At 42.6% G+C, this 19,825-nt stretch overlaps 2 protein-coding genes across 6 annotated transcripts in view; both read left to right on the forward strand.

The window, feature by feature from the left end:
- The window catches only part of LOC127535714 (ribonuclease inhibitor-like), a 51,509-nt gene that overhangs the window by 18,309 nt on the left and 13,375 nt on the right, over window positions 1-19,825 (forward strand). The window lies entirely within an intron of this gene.
- Window positions 1-19,825, forward strand: part of LOC110972130 (NACHT, LRR and PYD domains-containing protein 3-like) — a 38,981-nt gene that overhangs the window by 5,781 nt on the left and 13,375 nt on the right. For 3 of the 4 annotated variants that reach the window (XM_051954289.1, XM_051954290.1, XM_051954291.1), the window contains exons 1-7: window positions 1,748-3,336; window positions 3,416-3,541; window positions 3,910-4,101; window positions 8,336-8,408; window positions 8,569-8,794; window positions 8,947-10,741; window positions 12,388-12,561. In XM_051954289.1, the coding sequence (XP_051810249.1) occupies window positions 3,269-3,336; window positions 3,416-3,541; window positions 3,910-4,101; window positions 8,336-8,408; window positions 8,569-8,794; window positions 8,947-10,741; window positions 12,388-12,561 (2,654 nt within the window). In that variant the 5' untranslated portion in view covers window positions 1,748-3,268. Of the gene's footprint in view, window positions 1-1,747; window positions 3,337-3,415; window positions 3,542-3,909; window positions 4,102-8,335; window positions 8,409-8,568; window positions 8,795-8,946; window positions 10,742-12,387; window positions 12,562-19,825 lie in introns of those variants that run through there. The other variant, XM_051954288.1, reaches the window with a different exon arrangement.

The raw sequence follows: 19,825 nt of genomic DNA on the forward strand, positions 1-19,825 counted from the left end.
TAACACATCAGCAACTAAGAGAGGGAGAGAAAGAAGGGACACAGCAGAGGAAGTTTTCAAAATGTTTCTTTAGTAGTTTTTCAAAACAAAGATTTGAATCGAATGGTGTATCACCTGAACCAATACACATGACAGTTAGTGTAAGTCAATACAGATTTATTTTGCATTGATCATTTAGCTTATCAATTAATTAGGTTCATATTTGTGAGAAATGTAGCCCTGACCCCCGTTCACCCAATCTGTTTGGTCTTATTAATGTCCCGTCCCCAGCAAAAAGTGTACATGCAGGTTATGCTGTTATATCGTCCCTACCAATGTTGAGACCAAACCTACGCCCTTGAAACTGGGTGTTCCTTCAACAGGAAGGTCAGAATCAGTTCACTGATCACTTGATCACTTTATGAAATAACACCGACAATCTGACTGGATCAGACCAGGAAACGTTTCTGTCCAACTTTAACACGGAACAAGTGTGAAGTGAACCGTTACATAAATAATAATTAAAGGAGGGATTTTTCCTCATTTCAGCAACAATATTCATCCAAATCCATCAAGGAGACGCTTAATAAACACTTTGTGTTTCAAAATTACAGCACATCTTTTTCTGTACTTTGCTCTACAGTTTGTAATCTATGAGGTCACAACATTAAATGTTCATATTAACAACATCTTCCTGTGATAAAAACAGACACAAACAGCTTAAAGATGAATGATTTTCCCCAATAATGAAAATAATCATAGTGTTTTTCTATAAAATGTTTGGAGGAGCTGAAGTTTGTTGTTTCCAGCTGTTTGGATCTATTGGCTGTGAGTTTGATGAACAACTGCAGCAGGAAGAGAGAAAGTTTTCACAGCAAGACAGATTCCAATTCTACTCTATATATTGTGGATGTAATTAATAGTATGCAAGGTTTAGTGTTTCATTGTTCAGGAGACTGATATCATGGTTAGTTTCTGAGGTAGATTATTCTTTAATCATTATTATTGTTGAGTCATGGTATCTTTGAAGAAAAACAAAATTTTTTTTATGACAATTCAATGCAGAAGTAATGTGTGTTGCAGGCTTTTTGGTTCAGCATGATTTGTGTGCATGAATGTCATTTGTATTGTATATTGTCCGTCAGTATAGCCTTCTTTAACCCTTTCCTCAGGTTAATTCAGGACCAGCTCTCCGTTTAAAGGGTTAGATTCTATCTGCCTATGAGTATTCCACCTAACAGGTTTCAGTAGAATAATTAAGCTGGTGTCGAGGAATGCTCGCCTAGGTCCTAACTGTCTTCTTCCAAACGTCTTACCCCTCTTACTCCAATAAATACTCTCTTACTAAGCAGCCCACCTAAGTAGTAGAATTGATTTATTGAACACGTTTGTTAACGACAGCTTTCCTCTTAAAACTGTGGCACTTGTTGATATTCCTAGGTTCGTTTTAGAGGTTTGGATAACTAACCTCAGGGGTAATGTTTAAATAACTAGTTGGATTAAAGTAACCTTTAAGAACCATTAGATTTAATGCACACAATCAACTTAACTTTTTACCACTATGCAGAATCAGTGGTTCATAATAATTTCATTAGGCTTCTCTTTAAATGCAATATAGTGTTTTATTAAGCAATTATTAGCAGGGGCACAGCATTAATTCATGATTAATCAATTAATCATTTCTGATTACTAAAAATTATACTAAATTAACTAAACTAAACGTACCTTACAAACTTCTCTAATTAGTAATTTTGGAGAGAGAGGACGGACAGCCAGGCCTTAGCTGCCACGCCCGGTCTTGACCTGCGTCTAGTTGAACTCCGTAGACCAGCAGACTCGGTACGAAGTCTTCTTTGTGGGCGGAGGGTGTTCTTCCTAGGCAGGGGGAGTGGAGAGGTCCCGAAAGCCAATCGTTGGTCTGGCAGTTATCTTTAGCAGCAGCTGGAACACAAGTGCGGGCGTCTCAGCTGTCTCACTCTCCAGGCTGTGGTGGGTCACTGGGTCCTCCAGCCCCGGGAGTGGAGCAGCCCTCTGCTGCTGCCTCTTGTGCCTCTCTGGATGCCGTGGGTGCTTGCCTCTCTTCATCTCTGTAGGATAACTGCAGACCTCTCAGGACTCTCCGTCTGGCAGAGTGTGGTCTTTGCTTGTTGAACAAAGTTAGAACAACTTTGCTTCCAACAATGTCCTCAGCACTCTCTGGAGTCTAAGTCCTGCGTTGTCTCCACATCTCTTGGGCAAAAGATCCGGTGTCGACTCTTCAGAACTTTGGCAATGCTCCCCGGCAGCTCTGGCGAGCAGCATCGCTCCCCTCCGGGGGAGAACTCTGAATTCAGTGTCTGTGACTCTCTCTTTTATAGTCTCATCCTCTAATACACACACATTATCTGTACGCTCAGTTGCCTAAGTCATAAGGTTTAGACACCGTCTAACTCTTGTAATCACATACATCAGTTACACAGAAATCATGTTTTTCCAGCAAGTACACAGCATCCACCTTCCGTTGTTAACACACACACACATTGCTTGAGACATGTTGCCATGACTATATTTGGCCACAGAACTTCATCAATGTCCTCCTTTCTGCAGTGTCATGGTGACTTCTGCTTTTTGCCCTGCACACACACAGCTTAAACAGGGATTACTTTAGTTATCATTCAGATACACAGAATCACTTTTTAAATCATTCTTCTTAGTCTAAACATAATAAATCATCTGAATCATCAATCAACAATTTTAAATATATATTTCAGCAAGCATAATCATGTGGTTAACTTATAATGTTTCTCATTTTAACTTTTCATTGGTTTGCTTAAAGCTTTTATTTAGGTAGTGGGTGCTCCTGGGATCTCAAATAACTAGGCCCCACTTGACAATATGTGTATTCTTGTATGTGCTGTTTATGTATTCTGTAATTTTGATTTGTATGCATTGTGTGTACATGTTGCATGTTGGTATTTTCACAAATGAAATTCTGAAGAATAGCTGCTGCCTTGCAAAAGCTAATAGGGGATCTCGATTAAACAAGCAAATAAAAACATTTGCACACCAATAAACAACAGTGCTGGTTACTATTAGATTCTGTAAATTCTAAATGATTCCAGAGAGAGAATGGATGTGGACCAGGACCCAGCAGCAGGTCACACTGTAGATCTGATGGACTGATAGAAGAGCAGCAGCTGATGTTTCTGCAGCACACAGGATGAACAGGAGGATTGGATGGAGCTGAATGATGTGTTTCCTGTGCAGGTGAAGGTAAACGGTGTGTGTGAGCTGCTGTGAGTTCATCAGCATGGATCAGTGTGAGGATCCTCACAGCTCTCTGTGGGGGGAACAGAAGAAGCAGAACAAAGCTCAGAGGTGAGACCACATCTCTAAGTGTCCACGACTCTTCTGCATGTCAGAGCTCAGCACTCATCACTACCATCATTATTCACAGGAAAGAACCTGAACTTGATCCTGGATCTGAACCTGAATCTGCATCCAGCTGTGTGTCCTTCAAGAGTGACCTGTCAAAGAATTTTAGTCTTGACTTTAAAGAAGAACAAACTTCTGCTGTGACGAGGTAATTGTTCATATACATGACCAGCCAAAGGGATTTTTATTGAGTTTATACCAAATTATTCATAAAAAAAAAGCAGTGGGTGGACATCAGTATTCAGGGATGGGAATTTTCCGCAGATCCGCCGATTTCAACCGATTTAATTTGAAAGTTTGAACACTTTATTGTCGCTGATACTCCTGCGAGATGGTAACGACGTTAACGATAGCTTGTTAACGACGATTGTAAACGGCCCAGCGATTGGAAGTCACTGCGCCGCGGCCGCACACATATTCCCATCCCTGAGTATTAAACTGTTTAAAATGACACCAAGCGTATTTATTGCAGAGAGATTTATTAACATGTTAGAATTAACATTCTTCTATCAACAGAACATCTATTTATCAGAGACCCAAACATGGATTTGAACCTGAACCTGAATCTGAATCTGAATCTGGATCTGGATCTGGATCTGGATCTGGATCTGAACCTGGACCTGCACCCAGCTGTGTGTCCTTCAAGAGCGACCGGTCAAAGCATTTTATTATTCACTTTGAAGGAGAACAACCTTCTGCTTCAAAGAGGTAATTATTCATATCTACATGTTGTAACTGTATAAAATGTCAGTGAGTCGGTTTTATCGTCTTTATGATGGAATCCTCAAACACGTGCTGAGTGTCAGCTCAGCTCTTTGTCACATCCATGGAAATGTTCCTGTGTGAAGTGAGAAGGGTGTGTCTGCAGAGGGGGAGGCTGCACCAAGAGAGCTGCACACTTCCGGTCACACATTTGGAGCATTTTTGCTAAATTACCACAATAGATGGTCACTGTAGTGCACAACTTACAGTTTAAATGCAGGACTTACAGTTTTAAAGGATGATTTCTCTCAAAATATTCTTGAAATTTAAAAGATTTTTCAGAGTATTCTACTTTCAGTTTGGCCCCAGTAAGTTTGTCTACAGGGCTGCACTTTCAGGACCACATTCCACATAAAGTAACACTTCATATCCTACCTAAGATTTTAAAGGTTTATTTCACCCAAATGGCAAATATTACAATATCATGACTGGGTTGCTGAGACTTGTGTTCAGCAACATGAAATTTATATGCCTTTACTCATTGTGTTTGGAGCCATGCTTTGATTCTGAAGGAGATGTGCACGATACACGCAAATGAAGTATTTTCTAAGTGCCGGGAAATTGTTGGTTGTCATTTGATGAAGTTCCTAATAAAGATGCGGTGGTTATACCTGTTCCATGACGAAGCCTGGAATTAATTCCTTAACTTGTATTTGGACAAATGATGTAATTATCAGGTAAAATAATAATGGAATTGTCTGTAATGGCCTTTGTGGTGTCGAGGTCTCAAACAACAACTCAGGAGGCAGATATTTATTTCTAGTTATTTCATACAATACCATGAAGTAAAAAGAAAAAATTAACTACACAAACACACGAAGATAAATTATCTCTATGACTCCTTGACCTGCATCAATATAAATGTTTCTAACGTTATAAAACAATCAGCCCTCTCTGTGCATCCTTTGGCTCGGCAGACAAATACTAGTGAGTGTGTGCTGTCAGAGTGGAAAGAATGGATGCTGTGGTTGTGGTGAAGCAGCTGCAGGAAGCTGCAGTCAGGTTTGAAGTGCTGCTGGACGGAGGAGGACAAACAGCAAACGGTGAACGCTGCTGTGATGTCCTGGAGAGACATTTGTCTTCATGGAGGTTTGTGGATGCTTGTTAGGGATTGTTGCTTTGACAAAGTGAAGAACATTTACTGTGACCAATGAAGTTAAATGGGATTAGCAGCTCATTAATAGCTTCTAAAAGGAACCTGCTGTTATGTCCAGGAGCAGTTTCATTCAGTAGCTGATTCTATGGTCATTAATTCATCCCCAGTGTGGGGGAGTCAGTCCTGGATGATGATGCTTCAAATCAGCAGCTCTGATCTGATCAGTTTTGGGGCATTTTGTCTTAGTTAGCATTGATCAACTTATTGATTAGTCCTCATTAGGGCTGTATGATTTGTGGTAAATGTCTGATTGCACTTTCTGTGGCAGCTATTGTGATTAGATTTGTGATAATGTTTTAAGTGAAACTTTAGTTTGATGTTCATTGTGTAATAAATTAAAAACGTGATGAAGCTTCACCACATGAGACAGCATCAAACTGTGACTGTCACAGCAGGAGGACGGCAGCAGGAATGTGTAAAACCACTGACACACAGTTTACACTCTGACACGTGTTGTGGATCTTAGATCCTAAAATGCAGCTTTCATGATCTGCTAACGGTTTTAGCTTAAACTGTGATTTTATTGTGAAATTTATCAATAGTTCAGCTGCAGTCGCTGCCCTTAGGGACTTTTCTCCTGTCAAAGTGAAACATGTTGTTTGGAGTGTAGCTCACTCTGATTGGTTCTCTCTCCAGTTACATGTTAATGAGGTCACTGCAGCCAATCACTGCAGTGTGACAGATGACAAGCATTTTCATTATCGATTAATTTAGTCCATAAATCAATAAATGTGTGAAACTTGAAAATGTAGATGTTCTGGTTGAGCAAAAGTCCAACAACATCACAATTTTCTGTTTGTAATGAAAGAAAAGCAGCAAATTATTGACTTTATTTAACTGTTTGTGTGTTCACTGCCGTCTTGTAACTTTGTTGGTCCAGACGTGGATCCTCTGAGTGTCTTCATGTCAGCAGCTCTGCACTTTAACAGTTCTGGTCTGATGGTCAAAAGCAGGTGTTAAGATGAACATAAGGTATGAAGGCAGGAACTGTTTGTGTGATAGGTGAGATTTAATGAGAAAAACAGCTCCAAAGGAAGCAGCAAACATGTAAACTGAGGGCAGGAATGCTGAGGTGACAACATGATAGAACTTTTTCAGAGCAGGACCAACACTGACTGACACATAAAACAATTTTACAGGTTTTTATGAAGTTTCATCCAACTTATTGTCAGTAAACTGTGAGAGTGCAGTGAAGCAACTAACCTGTGTTTATTAGGAGGAAGCTGGAAAAGCAAGACTCATCAGAACCAGAACTGGACTCTGTGTCCATGAAGACTGTCTACACAGGAAAACATTCTGATAATTTAAGGAAAAGGCCCCGCCCTGTCGATCAAAGGGAAGAGTTTAAAAGTGAAACACAAATGAAAGCATGTGATGGATCATTCATCATCTGTCCAGGTTTAAACATTTACTGACTGACTTTGTTTTCAGCAGCACTCTGTCTCACACTCAAACACATTTATACTGGGAGCTGCCCAGTACAAGCTCACACTGGCTCTGGGAGGAATGAGGCTTTATGAAGGAGCTGCTGGGAGCCTTTGGGACAAAACCAAAGCTGAAAGCTGCAGTCAGCTTCAGACAGAGCTGTTGATTGTCTGTGGAATCAGCAGGACTAGTAAACCTTTACTGCTGCAGGGAGTCCTCAGGTTCTCTGTCCACATCCACATGTCTCCTCATGGACCTTCAGCTGGTGTTTCTTTGATGCCATTTTCAAATAGTTCCAATCACGCTCCAGGACTCACCGTAGCACTGAATCGACTGAAAGGTTTTAATGATTTGATGTGTTTTTAGACTCTGGTATTTGTGCCAATTTAATTCTCTTAGGACTCAGAGCAGCTTTTGATGCTGTTGATCCTGGAATTCTTTGAAACCACTTGAAGGAAGAGGTTAGCATCAGGTTAAGTGTTTTAAACTGGTTTCGGGCTGACAGGTCCTCTTCAGTCCAGATTGTTCATTACTCATCATCTGCACTGATTACTTGTAGTGTAAAGTTCAATTTTAGGGCCAGTTTTATTCTCCCTCTACATGCTTTTCTTGTCCTCAGTCTTCCATAAACATTAAATAGCATTCCACCACTACGTTGATGACACCCACATATACCTGCCACTAGACCCTGATGACACCACCTCCATCTCCCAGAGGTGAAGCAGTGGATGGACATGAACCATCTCCATCTGAATACTGTGGCTTTACCAGCCCACTCTATAGAGCATACAGGCTGCACCACACCATCATTCTGTTATGGAGGAAAACACTCTGGCTTCTTTGTATTTGTTCTAATGAATTCCAGCTGTCATTGACTGAAAATAGTGACAGCTGGACTTTTTGTAGAACATTTGCATTCAGGGAGACGTCCACTGTGATCACAGTGTATAATCTCCTTCAAAAACTATCAGAGTTGCGTTACTGCACGATCCAAATACTCAGCAAAACTTGTGCTTCAGCTTCAACTTAAATTGAAACTGTTTACTGCCCTGAGGTTGCTGTTTTTGTTTCCTGTAAGGAAGTAAACTTAATGCCGGCCTCATAACAGCTTCATCAGACCAGCTTCTAATAACTGTTCCATGACTGAGGCTGCTGGGAGGTGGAACCTTTGCAGTTGGGTTAGAGTCCAAAGCTTTGGAACAGCCTTCCTCTTCTAATTTGTTGATATTTTCAAGAAAAACCTCAAAATGTTCAGGTTTTCAATGGCTTCTGACTGTTCTCAATGGTCTTAAAACTTCATATTTATATAAGAAATTGATCTTACATGTTGCTGTCCTCTTTTTCCTGTTGTAGTATTTTATAATGTGTAAGTTTGTTTTCCTCATTGATTTCACAGTTTTATATTGTCTATACATGTATATTCTCAATTATATTTTTAAATTGTCTGCACATCATTCTTTCCTCTCTATCAGTGAGCATGTGCAGCACTTTGGTCATCTCAGGTTGTTTTTAAACTGGCTTTATAAATACATTTGATTTGATGTGGTTTGTCTGTGTGGACAGACGGACTGAGATCTAACTGTTGATGTTGATCCACAGAGTGGATCAGCAGAACTCAGAGGTTCCCCGATCTCAGTCTGACCAGCAGCATCACCTGGACTCTATATTCATGGTGAGTTCATGGACAACAAGTTGTTCTCCATCTGTTGTGTTCAGGCATCTCCATGCTGCTCTTTGTAGACCAGTGGACTGTCAGTGTGTCCAACATGGATCTGATGTTTGGCTCCATGATTTCACTCTGATGGACTCATTGACACATTTCTGTGTTCCAGCTGCTGGAGGACAACATGGTGACTTTTGTGAAGAAGGAGCTGAAGAAGATGCAGAAGGTTGTGAGTCCAGATTACCCAGAATGCTCAGAGAGTCAGAGGGAGGATGAGGAGGAGTTGGAGGGTGATGATGAAGATGAGAGGAGCAGCAGAGAGATGTTTGAGCAGATCACAGTGTTGTTCCTGAGGAGGATGAAGCAGGAGAAGCTGGCTGACTGTCTGCAGAGCAGTAAGAGGATTTGTGTAAAGACTGAAGCTGCTGATCAACAGAACATTTACTAAAGTCTCACAATATCTTCACACAATCAGTCTTTAGGAAGATGAACTGTTGGAATATTTACTGTCATTTATTCATTGATCTCATGTTGTTTCTTCATTCAGAACTTTCTCCTGGAGTTTGTGGACGTAAACTTAAACGTGGTCTGAAGAAGAAGTTCCAGAGAGTGTTTGAGGGCGTCGCTAAAGCAGGACAGAAGACCCTCCTGAATGAGATCTACACAGAGCTGTACATCACAGAGGGAGGGACTGCAGAGGTCAATGATGAACATGAGGTCAGACAGATTGAAGCAGCATCCAGGAAAGCAGTCAGAGCAGAAAGAATCATCAGAGCAGAAGACATCTTTAGAGGCTCACCTGGAAGAGATGGACCAATCAGAGCAGTGATGACAAAGGGGGTGGCTGGCATCGGGAAAACAGTGTTAACACAGAAGTTGACTCTGGACTGGGCTGAAGACAAAAGCAACCAGGACATCCACTTCATGTTTCCATTGACCTTCAGAGAGCTGAATGTGCTGAAAGAGAGAAAGTTCAGTTTGGTGGAACTTGTTCATCACTTCTTCAGTGAAACCAAAGCAGCAGGAATGTGCAACTTTGAAGACTTCCAGGTTGTGTTGATCTTTGATGGTCTGGATGAGTGTCGCCTTCCTCTGGACTTCCACAACAATGAGGTCCTGACTGATGTTAGAGAGTCCACCTCAGTGGATGTGCTGCTGACAAACCTGATCAGGGGGAATCTGCTTCCTTCTGCTCGCCTCTGGATAACCACACGACCTGCAGCAGCCAATCAGATCCCTCCTGACTGTGTGGACATGGTGACAGAGATCAGAGGGTTCACTGACCCACAGAAGGAGGAGTACTTCAGAAAGAGATCCAGAGATGAGGAGCAGGCCAGCAGCATCATCTCCCACGTGAAGACATCACGAAGCCTCCACATCATGTGCCACATCCCAGTGTTCTGCTGGATCACTGCTACAGTTCTGGAGGAGCTGCTGAGAACCAGAGAGGGAGGAGATCTGCCCAGAACCCTGACTGAGATGTTCATCCACCACCTGGTGGTTCAGACCAAAGTCAAGAAGGTCAAGTATGATGGAGGAGCTGAGACAGATCCACACTGGAGTCCAGACAGCAGGAGGATGATTGAGTCTCTTGGAAAACTGGCTTTTGAGCAGCTGCAGAAAGGAAACCTGATCTTCTATGAGTCCGACCTGACAGAGTGTGGCATCGATCTGAAAGCAGCCTCAAAGTACTCAGGAGTGTTCACACAGATCTTTAGAGAGGAGAGAGGGCTGTACCAGGACAAGGTGTTCTGCTTCGTCCATCTGAGCGTTCAGGAGTTTCTGGCTGCAGTCTACATGTTCCACTGCTACACCAAGAGGAAGGAGAAGGTTCTGGAGGACTTCCTGGGAACAGACTGGAAAGATGAGACCAGAGACACTCTGGATGTGTTCCTGAAGAGAGTGATGGAGAAATCCCTGAGAAGTAAAAATGGTCACCTGGACCTGTTTGTTCGCTTCCTTCATGGCCTCTGTCTGGAGTCCAACCAGAGACTGTTAGGAGGTCTGCTGGGTCAGACAAAGAACCATCCAGAAATGATCCAGAGAGTCCTCAACAACCTGAAGGAGATGAACAGTCATGAAATGTCTCCAGACAGAAGCATCAACATCTTCCACTGTCTGATGGAGATGAAGGATCTCTCGGTACATCAGGAGATCCAAGAGTTCCTGCAGTCAAAGAACAGATCAGAGAAGAAACTCTCTGAGATCCACTGCTCAGCTCTGGCCTACATGCTGCAGATGTCAGAGAAGGTTCTGGATGAGTTGGACCTGAACAAGTACAACACATCATATGAGGGAAAACGGAGACTGATTCCAGCTGTGAGGAACTGCAGAAAGTTTGGGTGAGTCCAGATGTGATGAAGATGATCAGTCAGAGTAGATCAGTAGTTGAGTTCTTCAGATGTTCTCACTAGAACATTCTCATTCTTCTCAGTGTTCCACTAGTTTATTTCTAACTTTCCATGTCAGCTGTGTTTAGTCTCAGATGTTGAAACTCTGTGAAAATGTGGATTTTTCAGTTGGTTGTTTAAAGCTGTTAAATGAATGAAGACAGTTTTTCTGTTTCATTCTGATAATTGTTCCATCTGACAGTATTTTTTTTCTTGTGAGTTTCTTCCTTTGGCTGATGGAGCAAACATGCAGATCTGCTGAAACACATGAAGAACTGTAGAGGTTCTTGTCCAGGTTTTATCACAGTGTAACCCTCTCTAGCACCCATCACCTAAGACAGGGTGAGGTGCTACAAAAGAAAGAAGGAAAAAAAAGGGTTTCTGACCTAGGCTCGAAGAGGAGGTGGCTTTATGCTGGCCTGTCTGTGGAAGCAGACATGTAAATTCCACCTCAAGGAACACACGGTGACAAAATGTAAAGCTTTAAAAGGAAGTATAATCACTTAAATGTAGAATAGAAATTTTGCAATTTCAATAGCTCAGAAATAATAAAATTAAAGCAAATACTAAAAAAACAGCAGTGAATGCCACGATGCCATGTCAGCAGCTATGCTACTCACCGGGAACGATTTTCCTTCACTCTGTCAAAAGCCGCACAAAATGACAGCTCCTCAGAAACTTCAAAGTATACAGTGATGTTCCAGTCTGCTGTCTCCTCTATTTTCTTTTCTTCTCTATTCTTTTCAATTCCAAAAATCAAGGATGACACACACCACACCGCACCACAGGCAGGAAGGGAAAAACGTCAAAGATAGCTTACAAAAAAGATGATCACTCCTCGCGCCTTTCGCGCCACGGAGTCGCAACTGCTTCTCTTAAAGGAGCAGTAACATAGCGTCAATACATAGGGTGCAGCTAAAGACGAAAAGTAAATAAACAAACAAATAATTAAATAACCAGGGCCTCATAAACCCGGGTTACAGCAGCATCAATTATTCTTACATGAGGAGCTTCTGGAAGTATCTTCGAGAATCAGACTTACAGCTTTTAAAGAATTCTTTTTCTCTTCTTTAGAGCTGAATATGAGATCTGAATCATTTCTGATGTCTGGGAGAATTGATTTAATGGAATTATTGCTGTTACTATTTTGAGTTAGTTTTTCATTAATTTATTTCAAGTAATTTGTGATGTTTTTCTTTAATTGTTTTGTGTTTATTCTTTCTGTCAGTGTGGTGTGAACATTCAGACAGAAAATGTTCTTCTGATCCAGATGTTCTGATAACTTTGTGGAGTCAGACGTGGGATCAGATCACACTGACAGACTGGACACTATGGAAGCCTGAATGGAAGTCCATCTTCTGTCCTCCATCTGCAGATGAAACACTAAGATTATAGAGATAATTATTCCAGATTGAAAGTGTGCAGGTGTGAGAGAGGCTGATGAGAATTCAGTTTGATGTCAAACAGTCAGAGAAGATGAGCTGAAGAACTAAATGTCCAACAGGACCAGTCCAGATGTTCTTCTATCAAATGCATGAAGGAAATATAAAGTGTCCTTTTTCATAATAACATGTTTTGTCATTTATGTGTCATAACAGACTTTATGACTGTGGACTCTCAGAGAGTCACTGTGAAGTTGTGGCCTCAGCTCTGAAGTCCAACCCCTCCCATCTGATAGAACTGGACCTGAACTACAACGACCTGCAGGATTCAGGAGTGAAGCATCTTTGTGCTGGACTGCAGAGTCCAAACTGTAAACTGGAGACTCTCAGGTCAGTTCACTCTTGATGGTTTTTCAATATATTCAAGTCAAATCCTTGACTGAAGTTTGGAATTTGTTGTTGATAAATTTGGAGTATTTTCATGAAAACATTGTGAAGATGTTTGAGATTGTTGAAGTGTGAATAAATGCCCTGATCAGCTGACTGCAGAGTTCCCAGATGGAGGACAGAATCCACAGTCCTGCTGTGTGTGTGAATGTAAAGCTGATGTGAAAGTGATGTGAGGCTTCAGCAGTGTGACTTCCACACATCCAGTCAGTATGTTTGTGTTTCCACAGTGTTTGTGCTGAGCTGCAGTGGAGCCTCAGGAAGTCAAAGAGGAGTTTAGTTGTCAACAGTGTGGAAGTTGATTAGTGTGAGTCAGAAGCTGAAGCTTGATGTTAGTGTGAGCTGAGCTGATGAAGTGATTCCTTCCAGTGGAGTTGTGTTAGGAAGAGAGCAGTGGACAGTCAGTGTGGACAGCAGGAATCAGAATCCCTCTGTAATGTACAGATGACATGTGACTGTTGTTGGAGACACACTGGAAGATGTGAAGGAGACAAAGCTAGCAAGCTGATTTCCACAGAAGAAGAAGAAGTGATGGAATAAATGAAAGAATCAGTCAACCAATCAAACTTTATTTGTATAGCACTTTTCATACACACTTTTCATTTTGTTTTACTGTTTTAGTCCCTCGATTTTCCAGTGTTTCCTCCTGGGGACCTACCACACCTGAAGTTGATTCTGGTCCACTGATGGGGGTGCTGGCCCATGGTTGGCCCTGGGCCGGGTGGCTGGAGAGCTTTACACCTTCGTGTGGAGCCTCTTGTCTGCCTGGGCTGGGGTGGTCCTTGTGTCGGCGCCCCTGCAGTCATGGTCCATCACTCCTCTCGGTGTGCGTGGCCCCCAAAGGTAGCTTCTTCCTCACCTCGAATTTCGGTGCCCAGCCATGTCTCCTCTATATCTCCTTACCGACAGATGGTGTATGTGGGTGTGTGTATGTTGGTATGTTTGTGTGTGTGGGTATGTATGTCTGTTTGTATGTCTACGTATGTGTGGTAGTTTAGTGGCTGAAATCTGTAGCTTTCAAACAAAGTGGCACCCTAAACATTGTCTGTTAGAAGCAAGCATCTTATTTGTATGTGTAGCCATGTAGCACTTGAGGACATTTGTGGTAGATGCCAAGTTTGAGAATGAATATTTTGGCCACCATGACAGTTTTCAAAATGACTGTTTTCGTGGCAAGATTTTTCAATATCTCGAGTTCTATGGCAAATATTTGCACCGAGTTTGTGTTTAATTTTAGGTTTTTAGGTATGGGAAGTTGATTTTTGACATTTTTATGCAAGAAAAATTACATTCTTACAAGATTTGTTGGCAATGACTGTTTTATTGGGATTTTAAAAAAAAAAAAAAAACGCTTGTTGCGTAATCAGGCCAAATCTTTCTTTAATACTTTCTCGCACATCCAGTGCTGAGCGTTTTAGAACAAATCATACTGATTATTAAACCTTTGCATTCTTTGCCGTAAAGGTGAAATTAAAAATGTCAAGTAACATTCACTTGTCTCCAAGTAGGTGCTTGTACGTATATACAACGATCAGCTCTATGACTGAATCAAGGATAGCTGGAAAATAGAAATAGCTAATGACTAGTCAGTTCTTCAGCTTTAGCTATCTAGTCCTCCTGATGTGCAGATCTTGGATTCCTGCAGTTGTCCTTGCACTGGCATGATCGTGTGCAAGGCAAGACTCTCCATGGTCTTCTTTGCGCTGTGAAAGATAGCACACCTCACGTGATGGATTGACTGGCTGACTGTCTTTGGGTCATACAGTTTACAAATGAATGCCTCTGCATTGTCCAACACCTCCTGGTCAGGAAAGTCTGCAGTACCCAGATCCTGCAGCAGCTGTGGGTTCTTCACAAACTCCTTCCATGCAGTCAGCTTGCCAATGTTTGCAAACTGACTGGTGCTGTCCGATCCCGTGAGTGCATGAAATGCAAGCAGCGACGATCTTTGTTCCTCAGTCAAGTCAATCTGGTGGATAGGTACGTAGCACATCTTCTTGACAGTCCCTCTCTGCATCCATAAGGCAGGGCTGAGTTGTGCTTGGTGGGCAATCAGGAGAAGAAGAACATCTGTGTCACGGCTTATGATGATGGTTTGGCCAAATCCTTGCTCATGGGCTTCCTTAGCATGGAGGAGCATGCGAATGTCAGCCTCCTCATGATCAGTTGCTGACAGCTGTGGCACATCCCTGCCTAAAGATGACCAGACTTTGGTGGCATCCAGTAACCTTGCCAGCAAGTTGATTTCTCGCGATATTTGTGAGTTCACAAATCTCTCAAGAAACCATCTTGCTCCGCTCCCGCATTCACTGTTCGTGCAGAACCAAGTTGGTTCGGGCCAATCACGCAGCAGTATTCGTGTGTGGGGCGGGATAATGTGCGGGATATCCGGGTGTGACGACAACACCAAGCGCCAGTAGATCAAAACAAACATGGCAACGGAGGACAACGATCGCAGTGTTTCCCCTGGGTTGAAATGGCTGTGAGGCGGTGGGGTGTAGGCAAGGGCCAACGTGGGGGACGTACGTGCGTGCGTGGTTTGTCCCGGGCAGACGAGCGGCGGCAGGTCTTAGCCGACCAGCTAGCGGGGGAGACCGGGGGAGAGCAGCCGGTGGACCCGCACAGTTAAAAATGACAGCTCCGGTGGCTTGGTGCTTTCCGTTTGTTTTGTTTTTTTTGGCGCGGACCAGTTAGGCGGCAATTTCAGCAAAATTGTAGTGAGGCGGAGGCCTATACCAGCGAGGCGGCCCGCCTCGTGGGTCTTATAGGAGGGGAAACACTGCGATCGTGTAGATGCTGCTATTAAGTCAGTTTTACTTTGACCACACCTTAGCACCTGCGCGCAAACCCGATGACGACATATTAAAGTTTGCCGCGATTGGCTTAAAAAAACCTGTCAGAGGCGGGACATACGGTTGCATTGTCCAATCCGTGCCTCTTTCCTCTGAACGGATTTACATGGAGCGGTCCAAAATGGATATTGTGGAGTACTATCAAGTACTACACAATTATTAATCTGGCTATTGCCAGGTTAGGCATCCAGAAATCCACCACTGAGTACAAGTTCTTTGCCCCATTCACTGGGGAATCTCTCGGACAGCTGAGTGCGCCGGAAACTGGCTAGACTGGCTTTGTTTTCATCAGACAGTATGAATCTCTCACACTGACCAATGGCCTGGTTTCTGGAATCCACATTTCGTCTGATTGCTTTCCTTTCTCCAGCCCATTTCTTGCGGGAAGATGACTTGATGGTCTGCTGATTGTATCTATCAAAGACAAGGTCTACCCGTGTGCAGTTGTCGGAGAACAAACTCGTGACATGCCTTGTAACATTGTCACTCCACTCTCCAAATGTCTTTGCACCAGCACGATTGCCGAGGGCTTGAATCATGGCCATGCCATCTACAACTGTACACAGTGGCCTGTTGTCAGGTTGGATTTCAGTCTGTGCCAGATCTCCTTGAAGAAGTTTTGCCAAGGCAGCCTTGTTGCGAGGCAGTCGCAGTGAGCCATCGGCTGTTGCAAGAGACAATGTCACAGGACACAGTTCCGCAAAAGAAATAATGTATATGAAATGGTGCAGACCTCAACCTTCTCACAATAAACTGACAGTAACGCGAATTTTATTAGCATTTTTGAAACCTGCACCATCATAAATGTATATAAAGCAAAAATCCGTGCTCCTCTATCATTATTATAAACAAAGTTAGTGGATGAGAGAGCCATCACGGCGGCCATTTTTAAAACTGTCATGGCGGCCAAAATAGTGAGTTTGAGAAATGGCATCCATGGAGGTTTCATTTACGAACATCCACTCTACCCACAAATCGGATGCCTGCTTCTAACAAGCAACGTTTAGGGTGTTTCACATTCTCAAAGTTAGCCACTAAACTATGTGAATGTATATGTAATTGTGTATCTGTGTGTATATTTGTGGGGGGTGGGAGGTTTCGGGTTTTTCATAGTGTTTTATATTGTGTTGTTCTTGTTTTTATCCTCTGTGAGGCACTTTGTGTTACTGTACTGTATGAAAAGTGCCATATAAATAAAGTTGATTTGATTTGATACAATGAAATTGCACCACAAAGTGCTTTACAACATTAATAACATTGACTTAAAAACACTGAAATAAAAACAAGAAAATCTTTCCCTCCCACCGTGGGTATGTACACTGACAGTCAATAGAAATTTTGAGACCATATTTTTCAATATAATTTTTATTTTGAAGCCCGAAACTGGATTTTCTTCATATGAATCATTTGTTTAGCATATTGGCATACAGAAACAAAAATCTAAAGTTTCAAGAATGATTTCAAAATAAAGAATTTCACAAAAGAAAACGGCACCTGCCAAACACAAATTCACAACAGTCGATACCGAGTATGGCCTCCATTTGCTTGGATCCAGGCAGCAATCCGTCGGCGCATGCTTTGGACCAGGCTTCTGATTGTGGGTTGGGAACAGCCCATACGCCTGGCTGCATCACTGTAGCTCAAACCGGCCTCCACCATACCCAGTGCCCGGAGACGTTGTTCATAGACGCGGCATGATGCTGTTCACTGGACTAACAATGGTGGCCTTTTTTGGGCCTTTATATAGGCCTTCAGAACCCATTCTCACATTGTGCAGATACTCACTGAGTATTGCTTGGTGTGTATTTGGTTCACTTTTGCAAAGTGACCAACCCATGTGCAATGAATCATGACAAAATGACAACTCCTCATTATCTCAACTACCAGGGCACTAGATCATCAGTAAATCCACCATGAATAATTACAACCCCCCTGTAACAGCCAACCTAGTATTGGACTAGTGAAGTGTTGCCACTAGCATTAGGTCCGACGCGCCGGGTGGCTATGTTACTACCTTTGCTTCTTGAGGGTCATCAAAAAGAGTCCATGGGCGAAATACAGTGCCAAAAAAGGAATTCAATATTTATTCAATATAATTCATAAGGTTTAAAAGTTCAATAAAAGCCCAAAACAATGTAACAAAGGTCCACCAGAACGGTCAAAAACCTGTGTGCCCTTCCGGGACAACACCTGTCGCCATCTTGGTTACCTTCGTTTATATAGAAAATATGACAGCGCCACCACGTGCAGAGGCCATGTAGTACACACATTTTATACCATTCAAATTCATTAAATTGCCCTTATTTGGCTCCTATACACTGCCCCCCAATTGGCATGGTAAAGAAACATGGCAATTAAACTTAACATGAAAGGAGACAAATAAACCTTTAGGACCCCTCTTAATTAAATCTCATGTACCAAGCAAAGTTTGGAAATCGGTCTGTCGATTATATTAAACTTCGTCTTTAGTTTCACGGATCTCACAAGACCCCGCGCATCTGGATAAACTTCAAGAACTCTTCCGAGCAGCCAGGATCCTCGTGGCGCTGATGGATCCATAATTGTCACAATATCTCCAACAGCAAGATTCCCTTTCTTTTCGTTCCATTTTTGTCTTTGTTGCAGCAAAGGTAAATATTCACGAACCCATCTCTTCCAAAATAGGTCAGCAAGGTATTGAACCTGCTTCCATCTTCTTCTTCCATATTGGTCCTGAGATGTAAACACTCCAGGTGGAATTGATGGTTTTCCTTTTAACAGGAGCAAGTGATTGGGCGTGAGCGGTTCCAAATCATTGGGGTCATCAGACAGTTTGGTGATTGGTCTATCATTTAAAACGGCTTCAGCTTCACACAACACTGTCGTTAGCCCATCATCATCCAAGGTCTGCTGACGTAGCACTGAATTGAGGACCCTTCTCACCAAGCGAATCATTCTCTCCCAAACACCACCAAAATGGGAGCCTGCAGGTGGATTAAATGTCCATTTTATTCCTGCTTGTGCCAGGTGTCCTGTTATAACTTCCTGGTCCAAGTTAGCCAGGGCTTGTTTTAATTCTCGCTCCGCACCAACAAAGTTTGTACCATTATCGGACCACAAACACTGGACTTGTCCTCGTCGACTTATGAAACGTCTCAAGGCGTTTATACATGCATCAGTATCCAATGTAACCGCCACCTCCAAATGGATGGCTCGACTCGCCATACAGGTGAATATTACACCATACCTCCTGCAACAGGACCGTCCTCTCTTTACTTCGATTGGACCAAAATAATCAACCCCAGAATTGGTAAAAGGTGGGTAGTCTGGTAAAATCCTGGCAGCAGGCAAATCTGCCATCTTTTGTTGAAGAAGCTTTCCGTTGTAGCGCTTACAGAAGGTGCACTCGCCAATGATCTTTCTTATGGCAGAGTTTCCTTTAACAATCCAAAACCTTCTTCTAACTGATGATAGAGTGTGAGATCGCCCAGCATGTCCAAGGCTTTGGTGAACATGTTTTAAGATGAGGCTGGAAATATGCTGCTCCTTACAAAGAATAACTGGGTGCTTAGCCTCTTCTGGCATTGCACTTTTATGGAGCCTTCCGCCAACTCTCAACAACCCATTTTCCAAGACTGGATCCAAATTATAGATAGAACTAGTGCTGCTCACTTTAGAGCCCCTTAAAAGTGCTTCTATTTCCAGCTGAAACTTCTGATGCTGACAATAGCTAATAATAGCATATTCAGCATTTTGTAGATCTTCCAGTGACAAACAGATTCTTTGGAACTGACCTGTAACCCTTTGGGATGACACTTTGTTTTCTGAGGAGATGGACCGATTATTCCCTTTGCACCTCTCATGCAGCCACAGCTTCCACTTCAAATACCAGGCTACTGCTCTTTTAAGTTTCCTCCAATCCGAGAAAAACGAGATAAGCCTGTTTGTAGGTGCTACAGGGTCCACACTGACAAAATTAATTGTCGCCTCCATTTTCACCTCCTTGTCCTCCACATCCAAAGAGATGTCCAACAGCGAATCGGGCCATTTCTCCTCATTTTCCCACAAATACTCTGGTCCTTCCAGCCATTTCCTACATTTGAGAAACTCCGAGACCTTTAATCCTCTGGACACATAATCTGCTGGATTATTCTTTGTCCTGACGTGTCTCCATTGTACTGGGTCAGACAAATTTCTTATTGTAGCAACTCTATTTGCTACGAATGTATGAAAACGCCTGTCCTCGTTATTCACATACTTTAATACAGACGTACTATCAGTCCAAAATACTGATTCTTTGAGTTGCATCCCCAACTCCTCTTTGATCATGGCATCCATCTTAACAGCTAGAACAGCTGCTGACAGCTCAAGTCGGG

Source organism: Acanthochromis polyacanthus, chromosome 10, assembly GCF_021347895.1.
Source record: "Acanthochromis polyacanthus isolate Apoly-LR-REF ecotype Palm Island chromosome 10, KAUST_Apoly_ChrSc, whole genome shotgun sequence".
Taxonomy (NCBI): Eukaryota; Metazoa; Chordata; class Actinopteri; family Pomacentridae; genus Acanthochromis; species Acanthochromis polyacanthus.